Source organism: Miniopterus natalensis, chromosome 1, assembly GCF_054644295.1.
Source record: "Miniopterus natalensis isolate mMinNat1 chromosome 1, mMinNat1.hap1, whole genome shotgun sequence".
NCBI lineage: Eukaryota > Metazoa > Chordata > Mammalia > Chiroptera > Miniopteridae > Miniopterus > Miniopterus natalensis.
The window spans coordinates 194,412,849-194,440,585 of record NC_142081.1 but is presented as its reverse complement, the minus strand read 5'-3'; the positions used below and the strand labels follow the sequence as shown (position 1 = coordinate 194,440,585).

The following is a 27,737-nucleotide window of genomic DNA, read 5'->3' as shown; positions in this document are numbered from 1 at the left end:
ACACTGTCCTGCCACTTAATCCCCTGGACCGGGCAGGAGACCCCATGCCCGACGACGGCCCCGAGTCTGAGGAGAAGAGATGCTGGCCCGACCTCTCACGCGCAACCAGCATCTACATTGGCGCCGGCCTCTTCTTTGTCCTGGCCGTGGGGACGGCCGTCGGGGTGGTGGTGGGGCTCCGGACGCGGCCCCAGGAGCGGAGGCAGTGGAGGGGGCGGGGCAGCACGCCCCACTTCCCCGAGATCGTCCTGGGGCGCTGCTACTCCTACACCGAGGTCCTGCGGCCCGAGCTGAAGTGAGTTGGCGTCGGGGCCCGTGGGGGCCGGGCGGGCGGGGCGCGGGGCGCGGGGCGCGGGGCGCGGGGCGCGGGGCGCGGGGCGCGGGGCGCGGGGCGCGGGGCGCGGGGCGCGGGGCGCGGGGCGCGGGGCGCGGGGCGCGGGGCGCGGTCGGGATCGCCCACTCCAAGCGCCCGGTTTCTGCTCGGCTCACACCCGCCGGGCAGGGCTGCGGGCCTGGGACCCCGCGTGCAATTCCGCGCGCCCCCGGCGGGAGCTGCGGGCGGCGGCCCCGAGCCAGCAGCAGGGCGCGGGCTGCGCCCCCCCAGCCGGGCCGTGGGCTGCGCGCAGGGAGACCCCGCCCTGCCCGCAGCCGCGCTGGGCTCGGCGCGCAGGGCTCCGCGCAGGGACCGCAAACCTCCCAGCTGCTGCGGCTGCACCGGGTGGGGTGGGTGGCCCTGGGCTTGCTGGCGGTTTCTGTTCTGCCTGGGGTTCCCGCTCCTGGTCTCTGGGCTTACAATGCCCGGCAGGTTGCAGATGACGCCTTCTTAAGCTGCTTGCGGAGCTCCAGGGGCGGGTGGGGGCTCCGGGATGAGCGTCACTGATAGGAAACAGCGGCCCCTGCTTCTCGCGCCTTGGGACGGGTGTGTTAATGCTTCATGAACTAGACGGAGCAGAGCAATGGTCACTTTAAAGGTTGAGCTGCGGGTTCCAGGGGAAGGGGAACCCGCTGGGTGGATCTGGGCAGCCCTGGGAGCACCCCGCAGGTGCTGGGGCCTTTCCCAGGGTCCTCGCCCCCCAGGGCCCGCCCTCTCCAGAGGGAGCCCTGCCCCCCAGTCCCGGGCTGGGCCTCGGGGGAGAGCGCACTCCTGAAGCTGGGCCCAGACCGACGCGCTGGGAAGCGAAAGGCCGCCTCCGGGCTGCCCAAGGCGCGGGGAGAGCCTGGGTCTCATGCCCAGGGTTTGGGGGCGCACAGTGCCGCCGCCCAGACACCTGCGGCCGGGGCGGGACAGGGGGCCCCCCAGCCCCTCACCCCGCCCGCTGCGCCCCTCCCTGCAAGCGCTCAAGGATTCGCCTCCAATGACCCCAGGGGTCTCCACTGCAAACTGGTCAAGTCCAAAGACTGCCAGTGTCCCTTAAGTTTTATTTACAAATAACTAACTAGCTGAGCGAGACTAGAAGGTGAGGCGTTCCTTCAGGTTGTGACAAAAACACTTCTTTGTGACAGAAAATTAATGTCTAATTTTCAATCCCATTAATTCATTCAACAAATATTTGCTGAGCACCTACTATGTCCGGGCAGTGATGTGGATGCTGACGGTACAGGAGGGAATGAGAAAGTCCCCACTCTCGCGAAGCCGCCGTCCTGGCTGGGAGACGCGTCTCAACGAATGTCTTTGTGCAGATAATTTTGCGAACCTGTGTTTCTGTAGAATAGGTTCCTGTAGTGAACTTGCTGTATCAAAGGAAGAATTATGCCTATTTAAATCTGGATAGGTATTTCTAAGTTCCCTCCAAAATAACTGTACTGCTTTAGACTCCCATCCCCGTCTGTCAGAGGACCTGACTGCCCCAGATCTCCTCACTGCTGAGTACTATCAACTCTTCCTCATTGTGAGAAAAGTGATTTCTGATCGCTCCCTGATTGTCAGTGAGTTTTCGCATGTTCTATGCGTTTATTGGTCATTTATACTTTTTTCTGTAAATTTCTTGTTCTGATCCTAGCTAATTTCTCCTGAGCTGCTTGTTTATTTCTTTTTGGGGGAGTTAGTTCTAACTGTACATTACACATATAGAGTTTTCTCTCTCTGCCTGTCCTGCTTGCATCAGATTTAATGTCTGTTGTCTCCCCAGAGACCTGAACCTCAAGGGCATGCCTGATTAATAGCTTTCTCCTGCTTTCCGTGCTGTTGAAAGTTTGGCGCCCTGACTATCGCCCTTGTAACCGTGCCCTCCTAACACCAACGATCTCTCCCTGATAAGCCTTACAACCTGCACCTGCCGGGTTACTCTCTCCTGCCCTGGTCTTTTATGTTGGGCGAAAGCAGCAATTTATGTCAAGTATTTAACCTAGTATTTCTCCTCTGACCCAGTTCTTTTAACCTCTGCAGGCCTTTATTAAAACTATATAATAACAGCTGGCCTGTGACTCAGTGGTTGAGCGCTGACCTAGGAATCGGGAGGTCACGGTTCGATTCCCGGTCAGGGCACATGCCTGGGTGAGGGCTCGTCCCCAGTCGGGGGCATGCAGGAGGCAGCCGATCAATGACACTCTCATCATTGATGTTTCTCTCTCTCTCTCCCTCTCCCTTGCCCTCTCTCTGAAATCAATACAAACATATTCTTTTAAAACCCTATGTAATAACGTAAAATGTCATGTTATGTAATACCAAGCAAGACAAACCCAGTGTAAAAGTTACACAGGTAATAATTGTAACTGCATGTGTGAAACTGGATGTGAAGAGAAAAGATGGTAAATGATGGCACTGCTGGGTTAATAATGGGATTATCGTAGGTTCCCTTCCTTATTATTCTTCAGTTGCAAATAATCTGTCATCGGTATTTGGCTTACCTATTACTACATAATAGATCACCCCAAAAGGCAGTGGCTTAAAACAGAAACCATGTTATTATTTTACACGATTCTGTGATTGATTGGGCTTAACTAGGCGGTTCTTCTGCTTCTTGTGATATTGACTGGGCCTGAAGTCATCTGAGCACCCAGCTAAGCTGGAATGTGCAAAACAGATCAGACATCACTCACATGAATGACACCTTGGAGGGGTCAGCTGAAAGGCTGCTGTCACCTGGGAGGCTGGACAAGCTAGGTCCCTCTTTTTCTCCATGACATCTTAGAGCCTTACAGTCACAAAATTGAAGTCTTGACTCTGTGAACATAGTTTACTGTCAGTGCCCTGGATGTGGTCATTGCCTTGAGGCCCTTCCTTCCTTCCTTCCTCCCTCCCCCCTCCCTTTCTCCCTTCCTTCCTTCCTTCCTCCCTCCCCCCTCCCTTTCTCCCTTCCTTCCTTCCTTCCTTCCTTCCTTCCTTCCTTCCTTCCTTCCTTCCTTCCTTCCTTCCTTCCTTCCTTCCTTCCTCTTCTTTCTTTTTGTAATTTCCTTTTTTAAAAAATATATATCTTTATTGTTGACCCTGCACCCCCCATCCAGGCCTTCACCAGGTTATTGTGTGTGTCCATGGGATGTGCATATATGCATATAAGTTCTTAGGTTAATTTCTCTCCCCCCACCCCCACCCCTGCCTTCCCTCTGAGAGTCATCAGTCTGTTCCATGCTTCTGTGTCTCTGGATCCATACTACCCAAAGCAATCTAAAGATTCAATGTGATTCCTATCAAGATACCAATGGCGCATTCCACAAAACTAGAGTAAGTATTCCAAAAATTTATATGGAACCACAAAGACCCTAAATAGCCACAGCAGTCTTGAGAAAGAAAAACAAAGTTGGAGGAACCACGCGACATGATTTCAAACTATACTGCAAGGCCACAGTAATCAAAACAGCATGGTACCAGCATAAAAACTGGCACAAAGATCAATGGAACAGGATAGAGAGCCCAGAAATAAACCCATGCCTTTACAGTCTATCAATATTTGACATAGGAGGCAAATCATACAATGGGGTAAAGATGGTGTATTCAATAAATGGTGTTGGGAATATTGGTCAGATATGTGCAAAAAATGAAACTACACCACCTTAAACCATACACAGGAATAAACTCAAATGGATTAAAGACCTAAATCTTAGACTTGAAACCACAGAAATCCTAGAAGAAAATATAGGTAGTAAAATTACAAATGTTTTTTGGAGAAGTGTTTTTTTTTTAATATATCTTCTCAGGCAAGGGAAACAAAAGAAAAAATAAACAAATGGGACTACATAAAACTAAAAAGGTTTTGCACAGAAAAGAAAAAACAAAAGGAAAAGACAACCCACCCAATGGGAGAACATAATCGCCAAAACATCTGCTACGGCCTTAATATCCAAAGTTTATAGGGAGAACCCAACACCAAAAACAAACAACCAAATTAAAAACGACGCAAAGGACCTAGTAGAGGCTTCTCCAAAGAGGACATACAGATGGCCAAGAGACATATAAAAAAATGCTCAATGTCTCTAATCATCAGAGAAATGCTATTTAAACCCGAATACAATATCATCTCACACCTGCCAGAATGGCTGCCATCAATACATCAACAAACAAGTGCTGGCGACGGTGTGGACAAAGGGAGCCCTGGTGTGCTGCTGGTGGGGACGCAGACTGGTGTGGCCACTGTGCAAAGCAGTGTGGAGGTTCCTCAAAAATTAAAGATTGAGCTGCCTTATGACCCAGTGACCCCACTTCTGGGAATATATCTGAAGAAACCTGAAGCCCTGACTCAAGACTGTACGCATCTCTCTGTTCATAGCAGCACCATCTAGAGTAGCCAGGAGCTCAAGTGCCCATCAATAGATGAGCATCAAAAAAGCTGTGTGACATTTGCACAGAGGAATACCACTTGGCCATAAAAAAGGAGAAAATCTGGATGGACCTGGAGAGTATTATGCTAAATGAAATAAGCTAGTCAGAGAAAGACAAGTACCATATGACTTCACATAACCAATGAAATGAAATGAAGAAACAAGCCAATATGTCTGAGAATATTAAAGGCACAAAAGAATTAGAAAGAAAATTCCCAACAGCTAATGTGGGCATTAAATGCCGAGTGTGGGGCCTTTTTAACCCAGGTCCCTGTATGACTGCACTGGTCATAAGTCCCATGAAGTCAGTCTTGTAGTTTGGCACAGTGGGGACTGAAACCCAACTCTGTCTATCTTTGGACTCAGCAGCCCCATTAGGTTGGTGAGAAAGCTGAGGCATGGAATAATTTCCCCGAGGCCCAGAGCTGGTGAGTGGTAGGGCAGGTGTTCGCCCCGAATGCACAGCCTGGAGCTACTGAGTCGTGTGGCCTCAGAAGGGTGTGCTCGCAGCAGCTCTCAGGGCCTGGCCCCCATTCCAAGTCTACCAGCCTTTCTGTGGACTGCAGGGGGGCACCTGCTGCTCTTCTGTCAGCCTCAAAGGCTGCTCTGTGGGGTCCCAGAGCTCTTCCTTTTAGGGAGGCAGGGTGCTTTGTCTTGGTACTTCAGGAGATATCACAGGTTCCTCCAGGAAAGCAGCAGAATGCCGTGTCCTGCCCTGGTCGCCAGGACACATTCTTTGTGGTTTATCTCACCGCTTGAACCTCCCATCACCCGTTAGAGCTGAGCCAGGAAGGACTCGGCTCACAGCCGCACCGCTATCCAGGGTCCATGGTCCATGGGAGGCTCTGCTGAGTAATCAGAGCACCGTGGGTGAGCCGGGTCCCTCTGAAAATCCTCACAGAGCACAGCCCGTAGATGCCCCTAATGGGTTGGAGTTGTTGCAAGAGGTGACATCATTTGTGACGCTGCCTCAGAATCCTGGTGCTTGTGGGGAGTGAGGCATGAAGCAGGGGCGAGAAGCTGGATGGAGGTCAAGGGCCTGGGCTGCCTGGCCTGGAGGACCCCGATGGGAGACAGCACCCCCCCGGTTCACGAGCAGTGCTTGTGCAAGGGGCTCAGACGTGTGCTGTGTAGCTGTGCAAGGCAGAACCCGAGACCCAAATCGCGAAGAGCTGAGCAGAGCAGCCAGATCTGCACAGCGCATCGCAACTTGAATTCATTTGTTGAAACAGGCGTTTCAAAGGTTAAGAGCTCGCCTTCCTAACATGCGGAATAACACACGCCAAAGATTTATGAGCCCATAAATGATAACGTCAGCTCAAAGACCACTTGGAGGCACTGAGTATTTACAAGTATTTGAAGGGAATATTAGAATTATATTTACAGCTGGGATATAAACCTGGTTAATGTTCTACAAGGCAGTAGTAAAATGCCATAACCTTTGGGGATATCTTTCTCTTGGAGAGAAAGCACTTGCATCTCTAACAGACAAGATCTCCAAGTAAGTGCCAAGGACAAAGATACATTGTGCTGGGTATTGTGTCCTGGTCAACCGGTCAAATCATGCCCCCGGGACACTGAAGGGCCGTGTTGCCCATCTCTTTGCCTTCTATCCAAGTTTTAATGTTTTTGTAACATTTTATCCAGTAAGTATTTGTTGAGCTCCTCTTATGTCAACCAAGCCCGCTGGATCCTCACCGAATTCCCGCTCAGGTGGACTCGTTCCGGGGGCAGAGGCCTGAGGACGCCGGCAGGACAGAGCGCGGCGGGTGCGGGACCGGCGGGGGAGCTGGGGCAGGGGGTGTTCAGAGGCGCGGATGCGGTAACGACCTAAGGAGGGCTCCCTGAAAGCTCACCTGTCAGCAAGGACCTGAAGGCAGAGGGGAGCAAACCCTAGAACCGTCTGGAGAAGAGCATTCTGGGCAGGAGGGAGAAGCGGGGCGAAGGTGACGAAAAACAGCGAGAATGCCCTTAGGGTCGGAACTTGCTGTTTGTTATAGACATTTGCAGAACTAAAGAAAATAACCCAGCCTCCCTTTACCTGTTTCCCAACCTCAGTAATGATCAACCCTGGGCTAGCCTTATCTCATCTGTCTCCTCACTTTTTTCCTAAAGTCGTTTTTTTAAAACTTTTATTTTTAAATTAATTTTATTGTTGAGAGTATTACAGAGGTCCCCCATTTCTCCACCTTTGCCCCCCCATCTCCTACCCCAGTGCAGGCCTTCGCCTGTCTGTTGTCTGTGTCCATGGGCTGTGCATATGTCCTTATAAGCCCTTTGGTTAACCTTTTCCCACCCCCCTTCCCGTCTCTCCTCTCAGATCTGTCCGTGTTTCATGCATCCGTGTCCGTGGTCCTATCTTGCTCGTCAATTTTGTTCTTTAGATTCCACATATGAGTGAGATCATGTGGTACTTGTCTTTTTCTGCCTGGCTTATTTTTCTCAGCATAACACTCTCTAGGTGCCCCATGCTGTCCCAAAGGGTAAGAGATCCTTCTTTTTCGCAGCTGCGTAGTATTCCATGGTGTGAACGTCCCACAGCTTTTTTATCCACTCATCTACTGATGGGCACTTGAGCTCTTTCCAGATCTTAGCCATTGTAAATAGTGCTGCTATGAACATCAGGGTGCATATGTCCTTTCTGATTGGTGTTTTGGGGTTCCTAGGATATATTCCTAGAAGTGGGATCACTGAGTTAAATGGCAGCTCCATTTTCAATGTTTTGAGGAACCTCTATGCTGTTTCCCATCCGGGCTGCCCCAGTCTGCATTCCCGCCAGCAGTGCCCCAGGCCTCCCCTTTCTCCACGCCGTCGCCAGCACTTGCTGTTTGTTGATTTCAGAGGACAGACAGATGCCCAAGAGACATATGAACAAATCCTCAACATCCCTAATCATCAGAGAGATGCAAATTAAAACCACAATTAGGCTTCACTTCACACCTGTCAGAATTCCTAAAGTGCTTTAAGCAAATTCCACACTTCATATCATTTCATCTCTAAATGTTTCAGTCTGTGTCTCCAACAAAAAATAGCATTAAAAACATAGCAAGAATACCATTATGATACTTCACAGAATTAAAAGTAATTAGTCCTTTAAGAGTAATATCCAATATCCACCCTGTGATCAATTTTTCATGATTTTCTTAGAAATGGGGTGAGGAAAGAAGCATGAAAGCTTCTTAGAGACTCTTGAATTAATTCCAATGGGAGCTGATGTCATTGCATAGTGATGGACGGTGGTGAGGATGGACGGATTCTGGGTACATTTTGAAAGTAGACCCCTATGGATTTGTGTGTGGGGTGTGAGAGCAAAAGAAAAACCAAAGATGACTCCAAGATTTGGGGGCTGATGGACTGGGAAAATGAATCGTCGTTCGTGAAAAAGGGGCAGACCGGGGTGTAGCAAGTTGGGAAATGACTCAGTGGTTTGATTTTGTTTCTGTTGGCTTTGCAGTGTCGCTCGCCATCCAAGTGGAGACGTTGCGTAGGAGGTTGGTTCATATGAAGTCTAGAGTACTAGGGGGAGGTCTGGCTGGAGATTAAATGTGCACGTCCACAGTGCAGAAGCTCCAGGCAAGATGTGTGAGGAGGAAGTGTAGTCAATTCCTTCAGTGATTTCAACTGGTCAAGTAAGATACCGACAGAAAACCGGCCCAGGGACTGATGACTTAGCCAAGGTCAGCTCGGGAGGAGTGGTAGTAATGAAAGTCTGTCCAACATGCACTCAGGAAACAACAGTAGGGGAGGAACTGGAGACTGTCTACGGAGACAACTCTTGCAAAGGGTTTTGCTGGAAAGGAAACAGAAATGGGAGAGTGGCAGGATGGAGAAGATGGGGTTCAAGATGGAAGAAACTTGGGTTCGTTTGAGAGGCTGCTCCTTTAAAATCGGCTGAGAAGTCACCTAAGGAAAGAACATGTCGACATTCGTGCAGCTTCCTGCGGCTCTTCACAGTTGGCTCACCAATATCAAACTCAGGAGCAGTTTTTAAGTAACCCACCTGTGATCATTTTTACAAAACATTCAAGTGAGTAAAAATGATTTTTCTTTTTCCACTTACCCAGTTTGTTTATGTACAATTTAATTAAATTTTATATTTAAAAAGCAAGCACAACAAATAAATAAGTAACAACCAAGTCAGTAGAAACAGAAGTTCTTGGGAGTAGCCTGTTAATTACGTAGAAGACAAACAAACGTACAGAGAGAGCAGAGTGTCCGCTTTAGACAGTGACTCAGATAAATAGGGGTCAGTTAAGACTTCTTTGCAATAAATGATCAGGCGTGTTTTTCTTGCCATTAAAGGAACCCCTTAGAAATATTAGAAAATTACCAAGGCAAAGTTTTCTTTAAATAAAGGATGGGGAAAGAATGGATACAGGATTCTGGGAACAAAACAGGAAACTGAGTGAGAGATGAATTCAAGAACTGAGATTGTGTGTGTGTGTGTGTGTGTTTCAGAGACTGAGGGTTTGGGGACAGTGATAATATCCATGGAATTCTGTAGTTGGTCTGAGTAGAGAGCAGGGGATTCTCTTTTTCAGCAAAACATCACCTCTAAATATCCACTTGGGAGCAATGAGATGAGAACCTTATTTCTGACGACAATAAGGAAAGTGAAAACTGAGGTAACAAATTTGAAGGATATAGGGAGCAAGAGAATAAAGTTCTGTGTCCTTCCTTCCAAGGACCTTATGCCTGTCTAATTGTAACAGTAAAGCATGCCCACTGCAGAGCACGGGAGAGTGCAGAGCTGAAGAGGAGAGTGCAGAGCGCCCCCCGACGTGGAATTCTAAATAGTGGACAGTTTCCTACAAAGCCAGGAGACTCACAGAAGGAAGATACACACCTGCTTAAAGCGGTGGCCTCACCATACACAGTTTTATAGACAGAATTCAAAGTTCTTCCACAATCTGACCTTTGAAAAAGTTGCTGAGCTCAGTTTTTCACTTCCCACTAGAATGTATCAACCATGGTGCATCCACATGGTAGGAAGTTATGTGCATTTTTGGTGTTTGGATATATATATATATATATATATATATATATATATATATGTCTTTACTGATTTCAGAGGGAGGGAGGGAGAGAGAGAGAGAGAAACATCAATGATGAAAGTCATTGATCGGCTGCCTCCTGCACGCCTCCGCCTGGGGATCGAGCCCGCAACCCGGGCACGTGCCCTGATGGAGAATCGACCCTCCATCCGCTGGACCCTTGGTCGATGCTCAACGGCTGAGCCCCGCTGGTCGGGCGGCGTTGGATATTTTAGAGCAGTCAGTAAAGCTTGATTTCAAGGGGCGTTAGAAACTCCTCTAAGATATATTTTACTTGGCGCCATGATCTGTGTAGGCCTTGATATTGTTCAAGGGTTTCTTTTTCTGATTATGACAATCAAGCAAATGTAAAGTCCTTTCTGCCTTTGGCACCTCATGGTTTCAGTATTGTAAACTCCTAATGAGATGGGGCCCTCCCTACCTTGCTGGGAGTCGGGGCTCCCTCCTGAGCTAACAGCTAGCGCAGGGTCAGAGCTGCGGTGACTCAGTCCCCCCGGGAATTCTTCAGGACGAAGGCAGCTGAAGGTGCGGTTGCAGGTGGGAGATGTGGGACCCAAAGGCAGGCTGGAGACTGCGGTCCAAGGCCAGCGGAGCGACCCTGCACATTGGGGGACTTGGTTTCACGGTTCAATCCTGAGTAAAATGTTTCTAAAGGCACCTGGAGCCGGTGTGCACATCCCGGTGACAGCCGAGCCGGGCCACTGGCTTCGCGGGGCCTGGTCCTCCCCAGTCTGTCCGCTCAGGGCCCCTGGTTCCTCTTCTGTGCCCCTTCTTCCCCATCAGCACCCCTCTCACGCTCTCATGTTTAAAGCTAAGGAATGCTCACTTATGAAATACTGAGCACCCCGAGGTGCCCGCGGAATAACCCTGGAAATATCTATTTAGTCACCACGCGGCGCTCCAGGCAGCAGATTGTTTGCGGATTTGTTTCAGATCCCTCTTCCAGATTTTAACAGAATACTTTACAGAAAAAGTCAAAGTACCCATCTTTCCAATTTCCTTTTCTTCTCTCTCAGTGGCAAATGAGGCTACTTGTTTTTCCTGTATCTTTCCAGAAATGTCCTCTGAATGCGTAACTTTATATTCGCTTCTCCCTCGCGCCCTCTCTCCTGTCCCGCCCGGCCCTGGCCAGTGCGTGTTCATGGTCAGCGTGGTCTAGCTCTAAGTTACATAGCGCTGCATTTTATGGAGGCTTCTGTTTTGTTTCTACCCCTCTGGACTTGTGCTGATGGACACTTAGGTTGTTTTAAACCTTTTACAATATGTTACCAAAAATGCTGCCTCAAAATCCCTGTATGAGTAAGACAGAATCCGGGAAGTGGAATGGCTAAGTTAAAGAATATATTGCTATTTTAATTTTGAAGACAGTCAAATTTCTCCTTACGAGGCAGTTCTCTCCTTGAGGCATGGAGAGTTTCTCTTTCTCCATAACTTTACCACACAGGTTGTTTCGAATTTTTTTGGATTTTCTGACTTTCTGATTTTTATCAATATGATAAGGGCAGATTTTGCTGCAGTTTAATTTTAATATGTCTTTATTTTTTGTTCTTTCCCTGCAGAAAAAAGTTTGTTTTTGCCAGGTAAATACTTAATACTCTGCCTGACACTTAGCAAGCATTCTAATTATTGAACAAAGGAATGGGAATATAAACTAGATAACGTTGTGTTTTGTTAATATAAATATACTTCATATGTTCATGTTTATAACAACTGGATATTATAATAGTGCTCAGTAGAATTTAATGAGTAACAGAAGTTGAAGTAAAGGGTTACAAGTTACTGTCACAGGATGATTCAGACCTAGATGATGTATTGTAGAACTGTATGCCTGAAACCTATATAATTTTATTAACCAATGTCACCCCAATAAATCCAATTAAAAAAAAATAAATTTCTTTTACTAATTTGTTTTGCTTTACGGTTTTAGGATAATTTTCATCCCAACTGATAATTATGAAGGAAGTGGCTTGCTGAATATTGTAGCAGAAAATGTGCTCAGGCTTGATAGGGGGACAAAAGGTGGCGGCATGAAAGGTTAGATTCCAGGATATTGCTTTTTTAATCATACACTCATGATATGTTTTTCCCAAGATCTTTCCCTAAATAAATTCACAAAATAAAAGAAAAAAAACAACAATCTAGGAATCAATAACAAAAAGATAGGCATTGCATTTGGAAATTAAAACAGCTCTTGACATGACTTCCTTGCTGATCATTCAGATGGTCAGGTCTCCATCTGCATATTCCTGGACCAAGCAAGAGCGTCTGACACGTTAACCGCTTCTTCCTGCCTAGTATGCTTTCCTCAGTCACCTTCCAGCATAACCCAATCTTCTGCTTTCTGTCCTATACTCTATCCAGTCTTTGCTGGTTTCTTTGAACCTCTTATGTTGGAGCATCTCAAGACTCAGTTATTGGTCATCTTCTTTTCTTTGTCTTTTGGATGCTTTGAGTAGTTTCATGGCTTTATTTCTCCTGAACTTCAGACTCATATACCCATCTGTTTATTCTGTAGCTTCACTTGCATGGCTAATAGACGTTGAAACTCAGTGTGCCCCACACCAATGATCAATGCCACCTCCATCCAAAGCCTTCATCATCCCAGATATCAGCAACTCCATCCTTCCATCATCTCAGATCCCATCCTGGGAATTATCATGGACTCCTTGTTTCTCTAACACCCCACATCCACATTAGGAAATTTACAATGAATCCAGAATCTACCACTTCTCACCGTCTTCACTGCGGCCACGCTGGTCTAAATAACCATCAGCGCCTGCTCAGATTACTGGTCTACCTGCCTCTACCCTTTTGCTCTTTCTTACTATACTCAGCAAAGCAACCAGGAAAATCCTTTGAAACTTAAGTAATATCATGTACCTCTTGTGCTCAGGCTTCTCTATGGCTCCGCAGTTCACCATGCGTAGAAGCCAAGATTCTTACTATGGCCAACCCTGCCCAGCCTGACCCCATTATCCTTCTGATTCCATTTCCGTCTATTCTCTGCCCTCCTCACTCAGTTGCAGCCACACTGGCTTCTTTGACATTTCTTGAACATATCAGGTATGAGGGCCTTTGTTATCACTGTTCTTCAGCCATTTCCTTGGACATCTGCATGACTAAGTCCCTCACTTCCTTCAATTCTTTGCTCAAATGTCATCCACTGCCCATCCTGTTTAATGCTGAACACCACCACCTTCTGTATCACTCCTGACACCCTTGTTCTACTCTATTTTTAGTTTTTTCCATGGAACTTAAAAATATCTAGGGTCCCCTATAACTTATTTACTGTTCATTGTTTATTGTGAGTCTTGCTCTGATAGAATGTAAGCTCCTACAAGGACAGGGACCCTTGTCTGTTTTGTTTACTGGTATATCCTAAATGTTCATGAATGTGCCTAGCACATACTAGATTATCAATAAATATTTTCCAAATTAATGAATTCTAAGCTTCCTTTGGCCTAAAGAGTCTTCTGATTTTAAGACTGTTGAGAAAATCCCAAGTGCCTCAGGAATCCCACCGATCACTCACCTCTGCCACCAGGTGGCAGTCTTTGCCCTCAATACCAACTCCAGTAGTCTCAAATTTGAGAAATACTTGAGGTAACCTGCTTGTTTTCTTTGGGCCAAGACAACCTGCCCTGTGGGACTTGTCAGCAGGAAAATTCATCAAGTTAGTGTAATTACCCATCATGATCTAAGTGCTTTTAGGAACATGGATTTAGAGCGTGTGAGCTTTCCCTGGAGAGCAACACATTATGAAAGTGATGTTGCTTCATCGACGGGGACCTGAAATATAATTAGTAGTGGGAAGGGTGTAGGTTTAGAGAGAGATGACAGGATAGTAGGCTGACAACACACCAAATGGATTTAACCACCAAATGTATCAGCTTTTCCACCTTAGCATGGATGTCACAGCATAAGACTTTAACGCTTCCTGCCCCATCTCCTCTTACCCCATTCACTGTATCCGTCACCTGGGAATAGCTATGCCCTATTCTGGTTTTCACCTTCTCACTAGATCTGGGGAAATGTCAACCCCCCTGGGGTCTGAGGGCCTCATTTCTGTTAGGAACAACCTCATTATGAGAATAAGGCCATGAGTTTATTTTCCTGTGGGAGGCAGCATCGTTTGGAAGAAGGAACAAAGTTTGGGATGCAAGGCAGCTCTGTGCTCACTGTTTGGCTTTGGAACAGTTACAAAACTCTCTAAGCTCCAGTAGCTCCACAACAGGGGTCGTGAGAGCATCCTCCCCAGAGGGCTAGTGTGAGCTGTAGAGAGGATGAGTCTAAATTAGGCACTTGGCGCCGTCTCTGGCACCTGGCGGACGCGCTCTCTGCCTCTTTCTGGTACCACCTCCTGCCTCCGGCCCCTGGGCAGGTCAGAGGTAGGGAAACGGGTGAGACATGAGCAACAGGGCATGACTCGTGCAGGATGGGGTAAGTGAGGAACCGTCTAGCGTCTGTTGGGAGGAGCAGAGTAGTAGGAAGGGAAGGACAGATCATTGACCTTGAATCCTGACATTTGTGCCCAGCACACACCACAAGTGGAAAACTGCAATCAGGCTAAGACTCCAGCTCAGCGAGAAAACTTACTAACAAGTGGAGACTTTCAGAAGCTGGTCCTGGAGCTTCTGCCAGGCATAGACACAGACTCAGGCTTGCCGATCTCCCCAGGCCTTTGATCCTGTACATCCCAGCCAAGATCGCCCGTTACCGTCAATGTCCCCAACCCAAAACCACCAGGAACACACTGCAGTTGACTCAGGGCGGGTTTTCTGGCTCTTTGCAAGAAGACTGAGCACTCACTGTGGGGACCCACAAGAGCAGGGAGGGTTCCGTCCAAAGATGTTAGAAGGGACTTATAGGATCTGGGCTTGTTCAACTAAAATTTTGAGGAAGGTTCAAGGAGGTTGACTTTGTGTGGATGCTGCCAGGAGGCAGAGGAGATGGGGGTAGTTCTGTGGTAGGTGTCCCCATAAATTGTATCCACGACGCTGGAGGAATGTCAATGGAAGAGAAGCAGCAGGCACTATATTTGTTACGATAAAAGGATGTTTGGTCATTTTTTGTGGTTTGGACCTTGTTTTCATCCGTTGACATTGTGGTCTGTGTGGTCACCCAGTGGCCATATCTGATGTTTGCACTATGAATTATATTCAGCAAAACACCAAGGCCTCTGGGCGAGTGCCAGGCTGGCTCCTGAGTGCCAGGGCCTGTGGTTCTCTTTCTCGCCTGCAGCATCCACGCACTACCTTGCACACTCTAGGTCCCAGGGAGGAAGGAACGAGCAGCTGGCCTGTGATGACTTTACTTAATATGGGAAGAGGGATGATCCTGGGGAAAGAAAGGAGGGCAGGTGAGCTGGTCTAGTCTCGTTGTCAACTGGACTTCCATGAAGTGACATTTACCAGAAAAAAGAGACCTGTCTCTGATTCTCTCTCTATTTTTAAAAAAAGAATATGTTTTTATTGATTTTCAGAGAGAGAGGAAGGGACAGGGATCGAGAGATAGAAACATCAATGAGACAGAAGTATTAATCGGCTGCCTCCTGCATGCTCCCTACTGGGGATCGAACCCGCAACCCAGGCAGCCTAACTCGAGGGCCTGCATCCCTGCCACAGACAAAAGGGCTCTCCCCTGTTTCCCGTCCCAGAAAGAGCAGGGGGCAGGGGGCTTCTGTGGAGGCCTGCGCCATGCTAAGACCCTCGGGTTCCTTGGCTTCTCTCTCGGGAAGCTGGTCTGCGTCCTGGAGGCAGAAGGCCCCGGGAGCGGCTGCTCGGCCAGCGCTCTGCAGCGGGGCAGGAACAGGCGCCTGGGCTTCCCGTGCCCGGCGCAAGCTGCCTGGCCTGGCACTGCTCTGGGCCCTGCTCCAAAGGCCCGACGTTGCCCTGACAGGGACGGTTGAACGCTCCCGTGGAAACCCACGTCTCTGCCCCGAGGAAAGGACGGACTGTGTGCACTTGTTAACACAAACACACCAAGTCCCCCCCGCCCTCCCCAGCGCCCCTGCAGGCCCGCATCCCTTCTCCTGCCCTGCCTGCTTTCCGCCTCCAGGGGCTGTTTAAAGGGGACCTGGAGTGAAAATTCTATTTCAGATTCTTTCTCCTTCTGTGGGGCCAGCTCAGAGTTTCCCAGGGTGATTTTTCCAAAGCAAAAAACAGATGAGGACACTTCCATGCCTAAAACCATCAGTGGCTTCCCACTGTAATTAGAGCAAAATTTGAAATCTTTTCCTTGGCCCAAGAGGCTAAGTGATCTGCATCTCGATTATTTCCCTGCCTGATTCCTCGCCATGCCTCCCCTTCCCCCAAGCTTGTTTCTTCACCCTGCAGCGATGCTGTTCCTCTCTCAGTTCCTCAACTCAACTGGATTTTACATTGTCAAAGCCTTTGCACATGCAGTGCCCTTGGTCTCGAATGCACTTTTTCTCCTCATTTAGTCTCCGCTCAAGGGATCTCTCAGGGAGACCGCCCCTGGCCAGCCTCCCTAAAGTGGCCATTGCTTCAGTACTGGGCTGTCACCCATCCCCACTGCCTTCCTGCACCCTAATGATCATCGGCACTTGATTGTTGTCTAATTTTCTTGTTTGTGTGCTGTCTGCCTCTCTAACCAGAGAGGCAGCTCCACGAGGGCAGGGACTTTGTAGGGCGGGAACGGTAGTGCTCACCCATAACATGATCTCGCTCATATGCGGAATCCAGTGAACAAATACACTGATGAACAAAATAGATCCAGAGACAGAAGCATGGAAGAGACTCAGGGATCTCAGAGACAATGGCTGGGGGAGAGATCAACCAAAGAGCTTATATGCATATATGCATAACCCGTGGACACAGATAATAGTGGGGCGGGGGGAGGCCTGGGGGTGGGGTGGGGCGGAGTGGGGTGGAAGAGGTCAAGAGGGGAGGAAAGAAGGGGCATCTGTAATACTTTCAACAATAAAGGTAGATTTTAAGAAATGTTGTACAGATTAGATGAGATCATGTGTTTGAACTACAGGGCACTCAGGAAAGGCTTCCTACATGGGATTTTTGGGACAGGGGTAATTATGCTCCCAAAATATGTTTGAAATCTAATTATTCATGCTTTCTCTATTTTCCGTGTTTTAACTCACAGAGATAAAAACTGCCCACAGATAACGGATGCGTTCATAAAAGCGTTTATTTCCAAGGATCCTTGTAAATCTACAGAACAAGACTATAAAGAGCTGATGGATCTGACCAGTCAAACCATACCCTGCAACAAGGTAACTGGGTCAAGATCTTGATTTTAACCCTGAGACTGAAAGCCAGAGGGGAGAGGTCACAGGGCCAAATTTTGACCAGGATGAGGGAAGAGGAAAGATCTGGACATTAGAATGTAGGTGTGGTTGTCGGGATGGAGCCTGTGGGGCTACAGGGAGAACAGGGTATGATCAGCACTTAGGGCGATGGGGAGGGAGATAAGAGAGGAATGGGAACACGCAAAGAGGAAGGACATTTGTGTAAGAATCAGGCAAAGTAACCCTCACAGGAAACTCAACCCAACCCAAACAAAAAGATCGTAGGTTTATGTAATTACAAAACTGTCTCCTGACCTCTGGGGGTAACTTCAAATCAAGATCAATGACTCAATTTACATTTGCCACCCTGTGGAACAAGCAGGTCCCCTGTCACCACCCCCATTTCACCAGAGAGAAAGTGAAGCCTGGGGACTTTAGGTGACCAGTGACTCCTCAAGTTTGATGATCTTGAAAGTGACCAGTTGAAATGGCACAAGAGTTGGAGGCCTGGGTTTTAACACATTGCTCGATTATACTGGAGAAAGTCTGCAGTGCAGGGAATCTTTTCCGAAGTAGCACTGAAGGTGAAAATTCAACATGTCCCTGGTCATCTTCGTGAAGCCCTTAAGCTATATTCCCTCACCCAGCAGGAGAAAGCTGGAGCTATATGGAGCTCCTGCGGGGGCACCTAGCATGCCCAAGGCCTGGCCAGGAAGAGCTGCTTGGTAGACAAACAGCTGGTGACACTGTGGAATGAGTGCCTGTGCCCCAGACGTGGGCGGAGCACTTTATTTGCATTGTCTCATTTACTTCCTCAGCACCCCAAGAGTCTCTTACAATTGTCCTTGCTACCATTTTACAGATGGGGAAAGTGAGGCTTTGCAATGCTCTGGGTGTCCCGGGTCAGACAGCTAATGGGCAGTGACGCTGTGCTTCACAGGGCAGTGACCCCAGGGCCCAGGCTCCAAACACACTCTCCAGGGCCTCCGAGTCAGAGTGAGCGGATCCGTGGAGCTGCAGAGCGCTCGGAAATTTCATTGCTTTACCTTAACAAGAGACCCTGAAAAAATCTTGCATTTGCTTTTTCCTTTTCCTCCCTCCCTCCCTCCCTCCCTCCCTCCCTCCCTCCCTCCCTCCCTCCCTCCCTCCCTCCCTCCCTCCCTCCCTCCCTCCCTTCCTCTCTCTCTCTCTCTCTCTCTTTCTTTCTTTCAGAAGGGGAGATTTGGGAAAAGAAGCAGGGGAATGGAGCCCTTTGAAAAACAAAGAGCACTTCTCCCCCAAAGACAGAGTAGTTTTGCAGAAAACTTTAAGGTTTTGTAACTGCTTAATGCCCCCTCCAAAAGTGTTCCTAGCCTGTTTTGTGTAAGATTTTGATCAGCGGCTTTCAGACATTTTTCTGTTTTTACTGCAACCCAGAATAATAAGCTCACTTTACATTGTGACATAGAACATCCCCCCCCACCACCACCCCCCACACACAGCAGCAACACACTGAACAACATTTACCAGGCTGTATGTGACTCACTCTGATATTTTCTGTATTTGTCTATCATTTAAAAAGATGTGGATTTGTGGGTTTGGCTTGCTGAAAGGATCTCAACAATAGTTTGTGTTTGTTCTTCCTCAGAGTATCCTTTGGAGCAAATCAGAGGAGCTGACAAAACTCTATAGTCATGCCTACCCGGAGCTGTTCATGCTGGAGGACACGCTGATGGGCTACATTGCTGATAACCTCACCTGGTGCGGAGACGAGGGCTCCTCTGGTGAGGATCGGGGCCATGTGGGATCGTCTAGGGATGTGTGTGTGGGGTGAGAGCCCTGAGCTCTGCTAGGGGCCCTGAAAGATCGAGGTGGGGGACGGAGCCCCAGGGCCCACCCTGATGCCATCTATGCCCCAAATGACAGCTCAGCCTGATGGACAGTGGTGTTCTTTAGACCAGCTGGTGTGTTCATCCCTCCTTTCCTACCCCTGTCACCACCCCCCGAGTCCAGCCCACTAACGTAGTGCTTGCTGGGACAGTTCTAACACTCTTACTGCCCACTCCTCAGCCCTGTAGGTCAGCTTCCATGGCCACCACCGTGGGCTTGTCTCTAACCAAAAACCTAAATTCCACAGCTATCTTTTGCCTCTGAGATAAGGCCCCAATTCCTTAGCATGGCCGGGCCCTGTCTCTCAGATGCCTCAGCTTCCAGCATTCCTGTTCTCCTGCCTTCTGCTCTGGTGGTACTAGTCTAAGCCCACGAGGCTGCTTCTCACCTGCCTTTGCACATGTTCTCTGCACGGAATACCTCCCTCTCCCTCCTCTGTCTGAAGACTCTTACTCATCCTGCAAAATCAAGTTCAACATCAGCCTTCCCCAATGGTGCTGCACACCACCTCCTACCCAGGTTGACCTTTCTGTGATTTATTCCATTATGCTGGATGGAGTGGTCTCTGGAGGCAGGGCTTCTGTCTAATTCACCCCTCTATCCCCGGGACTTAACTCTCCAGTGTCTATGCCATCAAAGGCAGTGGGTAAAGAAAACGTGGCATATGTATTTCTATAAAACGGCCCATTATTCAGCCTCAAGTAGGGAAATCTGTCCATTTTCAACAGTGCAGATGAATCTGGAGGGCATTGCGCTAAGTGAAATAAGCCAGACAGAGAAAGATGAATGCTGCATCGTGTCACTTTATATGTGTGGAAACTAAAACAAGAAATTAAAAACAGGAACTCATAGAAACAGAGTAGAGAAGTGGTAGCCAGGGGCAAGGAGTGGGGTAATATGGACAGGCTGGTAAAAGGGGACAAACTTCCACTTCTAAGACGAGGAACGTCCGAGGATCTAGTGTAGAGCATGGTGACGATCGTTGGTAACACTGTAGAAGGGTAATTGAAATTTTCCAAGAGAGGAGGGCCTATGTTCTCTCACAGACACACCTGCAAAGATAAATATGGGAGTTGATGGCTGTGTTAACTCCACATGGGGAAATCTCTGCCCAGTGTACAGATGTGTATCAAATCATCACATTGTACACTTTAAATATCTTACAGTCTTATTTGTCAATTGTGTGTCAGAAATAACTAAAAAGTGTTTATGCATTAAGGCAGGCATCCTCGGGAGAAGAGACATAGGAACTGAATTCATCCCTGAGTTTGGTGCCTGAGTTTGGTTCGAGGCCTGAGCTTTCTCAATGGGGACAGTGTAGAAAGTCCAGGCTGCCTGAGCCTAGGGTGTGGGCCTAGCATGTGGGGGCAGAGAGCTGTCAAAGGAGAGAGTCAGCAGGAGGCAGAGGAGTGGTCAGGGAGAATGGCCCAAGGCCCACTTCTATCTGTGATTTCCCTGCATGATGTTGGGAGCTTGCCTGTCAGACGAGCTTTCTGCAGTTTCCCAGAATGCAGACTCAAAGCTGGTCACTGTGTTCCTGTCTGGGATTTGGAGGGGAGGGTAAGGACTCGGATGGGAGTCAGGGGCACGCAGTTAAATTGAGTCCATTCTCCACCCTCCACCTTGCCAGAGCCCCTTGGATAGTGGCTCTGCTTTGACTCCACAGCCAGGGAGGGATGGAGCTTAATGACACCTTGACTTTCCACTGCAATTATTTTCTACAAACTCTGTCTTTCAGAAATAAACAGTCAGTCTTGCCCCGACTGGACTTATGAGTGCACAAACAACACTATGTATGTGTTCTGGAAGACAGTGTCCAAGAGGGTAGGTACCAAAAGTGAAATTCTAGAATTGGGAAACCACGGAATGAAGAGGTCATCTAGTCAGTGGTTGGTTTGAATTCTTTTGGGATCACAGATCCTTTTAGAAACAGAAGTTTGGGATTCTTTCCTGAGGAAAAGGTTCCTGAGTACACTCTAGATTTTCACAGATAATTTTAGGGCTTGCGTGGAGGGCTCGTGGGCCCCATGGAAGAGTCCTTGCTCTTGCCCATTGTTTGGGCTTCGGCTGCCAGGAATCTCCTGCTCGGTTTAATCCTCTGGCCCAGGTATTGGCCAGTCCTAGGTTCCTGGAACAGTCTTAATAATCCGCAACTGCAGGCCACGCCCTGTGTGCCAGGCGCGGTCCTTGGGCTTCACCTGGATTAAAACCTTTCATCCTCACACGAACCCTCTGAAGTAGGAACCATGAGCATCACACCAATTTAAGATGCCCAAATAGTAGGAAAGCCTCTGCTGAAGGTCCACGGTGAGGGGCAGGTCTGGGAGTTAATCCCACTGTCTCACTCCAGGTCTGGAATCGGGGCTGGGAAACAGTCACCATCTTCCCCGGCCCCTTCTCTCTATATTTCTCACTTCGCGCTGAGCTGCCTTTGTGCATATTTCTTTTTCGTGTAAGTCACTCCTTCTCACGCAAGTGGACTAGGGAGAAAAGGGAAAGAAAGGAAGGAAGATGTGAAGGAAAGAGAAAGAGGGAGAAAGTAAAGCTACACTACTTGTAATTCTCCAAAATTCAATTCAGACTCTGAGGAGCTGGGGCCAGTGGAAACTCACATCTGTTAGGTGCCTATTTGTGACAAGCCCTGGGCCAGGTGCCTTACCTATGTCGCCCCATGTAATCCTCACAGTGGGTGCTGAGGGAAGGTTCCGGTGAGGAAATGAAGACTCAGAGGTTAAGGGACTCATCCAAGGTCAACGGGCTGGTTAGGAGACAGAGCCCAACCCACTGTAAGGAGATTCAGGTAAACCCTGGTAGAGAAAGGAGGTAGCCTGGGATTTGAAGCAGGAAGACTGTTTCTACTTGGAAAGATCCTCTACCACCCGTCTGACCTTCAACTGGGGATAAAACTCAGGCCTGTCTCAGGTTACCACAATGTTGAAACAAGATACCGCTATCCCGCTCACGAAGAATGCATTCTTTTAACAAATATTTGTTGAGTACCCACTATGTGCTGTGAAAAGTCAGAGGCACCTTACAGGCTTTCGTTGTTTGTTTTTTGAGAAGGGTTTCTTGCTTTTTCTGAGAACAGTGTCTATTTGGTCCCTCTATGATGTGTTTTGGGGCAGTGCTGTTGCTAAAAACTTGTAAAGCCAAGTCTCATGTTATAACTGACAAGCACCTGTTAGTGTTCCCCACGCTGTCCTTGGAGCTAGGATCACAGAGGTGATGGTGACGGACGGTGCACCCTCCCACTGGGAGCTCCCTGGGTGCACCTTTATCTTGGCCAAATGCGAGCTCATGGATGTAGGTAGACAGCCTTCTTTTACCAGACTAGGTCCTTTCTTTTTCTGACAATAGAGGCAGTGCCTTTGGGGTTTGAATCCCCATCCCACTTTCTCAGTTCCATGTGACCTTGGGGTAAAGGGACCCAACACTTACTTCATGGGGCTTTGAGGATTACCTAGCATTGCGGGGTCACCCCCTGCCCTCTGCCTTCTGCCCCTCTGCAGGACAGAAGCCACAGTGGATTTTCACAATTCTGTTTCAAGTTGCTCAGGGTATTTTATCACCTGCAGACTAAAGGCCAGCTTTCTTTTCTTTTCTTTTTTTAATATGTCTTTATTAATTTCAGAGAAAGGAAGGGAGAGAGACACAGAAATCTCAATGATGAGAGAGTCATTGATCAGCTGCATCCTGTAGGCCCCTGCTGGGGATCGAACCAGGATCTCCTGGATCATCGCTGGATGTTCAACCACTGAGCCATACTGGCAGGGCGAGGCCAGATTTCTTGGCAAAGCCTTCGTGGTCCTCCATGAACAAAATTCCCTATCCAACTTCAGACTCCCCTGAAGGTGGCCCCACACACCACTCTTCTCCTACCCCGAGGCCTTTCTGAACATTTATTCATTCCCCACCTCTCTTTGTCCCTGGGCAAGCCTCAGTGCCACCTGTCTCATTGTTCCCCGTTTCCTTACCCCTGGATGGTCTGGTCTGCTCCCTAAATGAAAGGCGCAATGTCTACAGTTTGTGGCACCAAGAAAGCACCTTTATCTTCCTCCTGCAGCAATGTTCCTCTTACTCCGCTGAACTTGTGACTTCTGAGCCACCAATTTAGTGACAATGATGTTGAACCTCACTGTGCAAACACAGATCAGAGAAACCGCTGCCAGAGCTCATGTGAAGCATAATCCCTCCAGTGGTTTGGGATGAAAGTCCATAGACCTAGTAATACTGAGCTGGGAACATACAGGTTATTTTCCGCATAACCACAAATGCTAAGAGCTGTGTTGGGTGCAGCTGCTGGGGTATGCTGACTCAGTCTACATGCTGAGGAATTGTGGGCTTTCTTTTCTTTTAAAGTTTGCAGAAAATGCCTGTGGTGTGGTCCAGGCGGTGCTCAACGGGTCCCACAATAACACCTTTGATAAAAACAGGTACTGGGGCGAGGGGGAGAGAAGAGGTGGAAGAGGGGAGGGGGGGATAAGTGGCGATGGAAAAGAACGCAGTCCCTTATTTCTCTGCATTGTGTTTGCAAGGGTTAGCTCAGCCCCGTAGTAGATATTCCCCCTGTAGCAAAATATGCTCCTGATGTTTAAGGTCACTCCTGAAGATTTGGGCCAAAAAAGGTAAAACTGTATTCAATGGAGAGATTTGTCCTTCTAAGTGAATGTTTTTGTCTCTTTTTCTGCTGCGCATAATCCTCTAAAGGGCCTAATGGTCCTTGTGCTGTGTGCAGCTCCCCCTCTGGACTCTGAGGCCTGGTGGAATTTCCTCAGCTCTGTCTCCCTTTACGCTCCACGCTGCCCATTTCCCTCCTTGGTTCACGCTGTTCCCCATATGACCAGCCCCCTCCCTCCCTCTGCCTCGCTAAACCCTCACCATCCACGCAGATCTGCCCCGCGCCTCTGTCCTCCGTCGACACCTGAGTCCCATTCAGCGCCACAGCTACTAGTGGGAACATCGGGAGCTGCACCGTGCTCTTGACTTGCCTTATCCCCTTGCAGGCGGTGTCCGCAATCTAGCTAAAAGCGGGGCCTCCAGAGGCCGCCACGTGCTCTGTGCGGGACTGTAGGCAGGGCGCGTCACCCCTGTGAGCCTGTGGCGTGTACCTGCAGAGGTGGTGGTGAGGTGAGGATGGGCTGAGACAAGCATGAAAAAGGCCGAGCTCTGTGCCTGACAGAGGGGGCGCCCCTTGAGAACCAGCTCCTCTCTCACTGACTCCACGCCGTGGACGCCCAATGCCTTCCTCCTCTGCTGACTCTGTACTTAGTGTTCACCACGTGGGTGACCTTTCCAGTCTTTGTTCTCCAGTCTTTCCCTGGGTAAGGCTGGATAGAGAGGGGGGAGCAGTCTAGGTGCCCCCAATTAGTTCCCCTCTCTCCTGTTTTCATATTTAATTCTACGAAGAATCATTTGTCCTTTTGTCTTCTTCTTTTGACCTCAACCTTGTGGGCCTTTGGATGAAAGTGCTGACGTCTCAGAATTTTATAATCTGGTAGGAGGGTCCTACGTACTTGCCGTGGGAGTGGCAGGCGTCAGCGACATGGGGAAGGGTTGAGAGTGGGGCTAGAGCAGGACGTCAGTCTTTCAAGGCCGGGCTGCAACGTGCCTGAGCGGGTGGACCGCCTGCGGATTGCATGGCTTCAGAGTCTGGTTCAGCAGGGGTGGTGGACTGAGGTTCTGTCCTTCCAACTAGCTCCCAGGCGATGCCATTCTGTTGGTTTAAGGCCCACTCTTGGAAAACCAAGTTCTTAAAGAATCAACATCATGGTCCAGATAAGGAATCTTATCGAGAGGGCCTTACTCACTGAGGGTCACACTGAAAGGGTAAAGGTGGCTTCAGTTCCAGAGGGTGGGTTCCAACCAATGGCGACCCACCTGCTGGCTTTCCCAGGGGCTATGGGTACCTGAACCATTTCGTTTGGGGTTAACAATGTTCCTTTTATATCTTAGCATTTTTCTAAGTGTGGAAGTCCCTAATTTGAATCCAAAGAATGTTTCTACACTACAAGCCTTGGTCATGGATGACATTGGAGGAAATGTCAGGTATATGTTACTACTTTGTACCCATATATTCTCAGGGTTACTTTAGGAATCACTGTGCAAAAGAATCCTCAGTCTCGAGAATGCTTTGAGGAAAGACTGGCTCAGGAAATGAATGAGGACTTTCTGTACATTCAACCCATCCCCACAATCTCTCAATTTTATCTCCATGTTGGGTATCTACCTAGTTCTCACCTTCAGCTCCCCTGCTGACCTGTGAACAGTTAGAGGCAGCCTCAGCTTCACCTCCATATGCCAGGGCTTTGTGCAAGGCCTGCTACCTAGAAGAAACTGACTCAGGGAATGTTTGCAAGATCTTGTTATTTTAACACTTTCTTTGTTCTTTCCTAGTCACAAGTGCTTGGGACACAGCATTGATGATCTGAAATGGATTTTAAACAACAAGAGTATTCCATTTTCCTGCCTGGATAACTACAGGTAATTGATTTGTTCTTGAAGAAGAAATAGCCATCTTGCCATCTGTGGGCATTTTCCCTGGGGCCTGGATGGAGATCTGGGATGGTGACCTATGGTGACCTCTCTTCCTCCGCCTCCACCCCCCAGCCTCCCCCAGAAGTGTTCACAGCCAGGGACCTTCTGAAGAAAACAGGCTGGTGCTTCTGCTGTTTCTGGATCATCAGCTGACACTCATGGCCCACATCTGTGCCATGTTGGAGCCAGACATTTGTTTTCAGCATCTAACATCCCTTCTCAGTATTTATTTTTATGGCTTTACAAGTGAAATGAAACTCAGCTGGGCCCCACTTTAAGTCATTCACTCCTGGGCTTGACCTTTCTCCATGTTGTCACTGCGGGAGAGGAGCTTGTCTGGATGCTAAGTGCTCAACCCATACTTTGGTTGCTAATGAAGGATTTTCTTCCCTTGATGAATTGAACGATAGATGTATTGAACTGCCTCAAGATTTCCTTTTTTGCTTTCTTGTCATAGGCCTCTCCATCTTCTTCAGTGTGCAAAAAATCCTGAGCATCCGTCTTGCAGCTCTGTAATATGAGCCATAGGCATGGTGGTTTCAGGTCTTTGAGATCTTCATATGTGACTGTGCATGACTCAGGAAACACCGTGGTGGAAAGCTGAAGATTTGGGGGATCTTCTGTCATCATGTCAACACCAGAGATGAAGCCTTTCCCCCCAAAGTCTTAAAATAACTTGTGCTATAGGCATAGTTTTTATTTTTATGTTGATATATTAATATTCAAGAAAAGATGAATTATTATATAAAATTAAAATGAAAAATTTACATTGTTATTTTAATTTTCATATGATGTTTATATGTTGGCAACATCCTTTCTATTGAAGAATGACTACACCAAACCTCTCTAACTGAAACAGGCAAGTAAGGAAAGTTAGATACCCAAGCTTTTCAGAGCACTTTACATTTCCAAATGAGTGGCCTTGTCTCAGGATATATTATTGTACCCTTTTTACTAATAAACTATCATGGGTTTGGGCCATAGTTATGGGTCATGTTGGCGAAAATATTCTGCAGGATGTAAGCTACCCATGTGCTTGGTTCTTTACCTCTAACCCTTCTAACAGCTCTATAAGGTTGGTATTTGTTAGAGAAGAAAATGGAAGAGAGGTTAATATAATTCACCCAAAGTCATGCATTGAGTTCGAGGTAGAGGCTGAATTTGAAGTGAGCTCTGTCTGACTCCAAAGTAGATGCACTTTATCTTTCTAGACCTATAATCCCAAACTGATAGTGCCTTGTGCTCTCTTCAAACAAATGCATGTTGGATTAACTTGAATACAATAGAATCGAGAATGTGATTTTTCTGGATAGTTTCAAAATAGATACTTTTAACAATGTTCTTTTAAAAAAATTTTTTTTTAATGTCTTTATTGATTTCAGAGAGAGGAAAGGAGAGGGAGAGAGAGATAGAAATGTCAATGATGGGAGAGTCATTGGCTGGCTGCCTCCTGCACGCCCCCGACTGGGGACCGAGCCTGCAACCCGGGCATGTGCCCTGACCAGGAATCGAACCCCGATCTCCTGGATCCTAGGTTGATGCTCAGCTGCTGAGCCACACCCGGCTGGGCTCAAAATAGATACTTTTTTTTTTTTTTCATCTTCTTCCTCCCCCTCCTGCTGTTCATGCTCATTGTCTCACATCTGTAGGAGGCAGTCAAAATATGTATTTTTCCTGGTACTGGCAGTTCACTTTGTTCATTTCTCTTTCTTTGTCTTGGTCAGAATTATCACTTTTATTACTCTCTCAAAGAACCAACCTTTATCTTTGTTGATTTTCTCTTTCTTTTTAAGTCTATGTGTTTTTTGTTCTTATCTTTATTATTAGATATATAGAAATTCCTTATAATTTCTTTGGATTTATAAAATCAGCTTTCTGGAATGGAAGTTTAGATCACTGATTTTTTTAAGCTCATTTTTTTACACATATATTTGGTACTATAATTTCTCCTGTGAGTAGGGCTTTAGCTGCAGCTTTTAAGTTTTGCTATCTCTCCTTTCATTATCATTTACTTAAAATATATTTCTTAATTTGATTGTTATTTAGAAATGTGTTGCTTAATTTTCAAACATCTGGATATTTCCCAGGTTTTTTTTTTAAAACATAGATGTTTGAATGAAAAATTATCAAACTAATTTGAGACTCCTTGAGGGAACCCACTTGGTTTGTTGAAATCAGCATACATTCGGGAGTCAGGCATTTCTGGGTTCATATTTTGGCATCACTCTGTGATCTTGAATAAAACACTTAACCTCTCTGAA

General features: G+C 47.8%; 1 protein-coding gene across 1 annotated transcript; it reads left to right on the top strand.

Annotated features, from left to right (window-relative positions):
• Positions 1-27,737, top strand: CD38 (CD38 molecule). Its single transcript, XM_087817044.1, has 8 exons — positions 1-295; positions 16,929-17,058; positions 18,701-18,836; positions 20,681-20,766; positions 23,302-23,375; positions 24,895-24,987; positions 25,336-25,422; positions 25,934-27,737. The coding sequence occupies exons 1-8, from the start codon at positions 45-47 to the stop codon at positions 25,995-25,997; spliced, it is 921 nt and encodes a 306-aa protein (XP_087673170.1). The 5' UTR covers positions 1-44; the 3' UTR covers positions 25,998-27,737.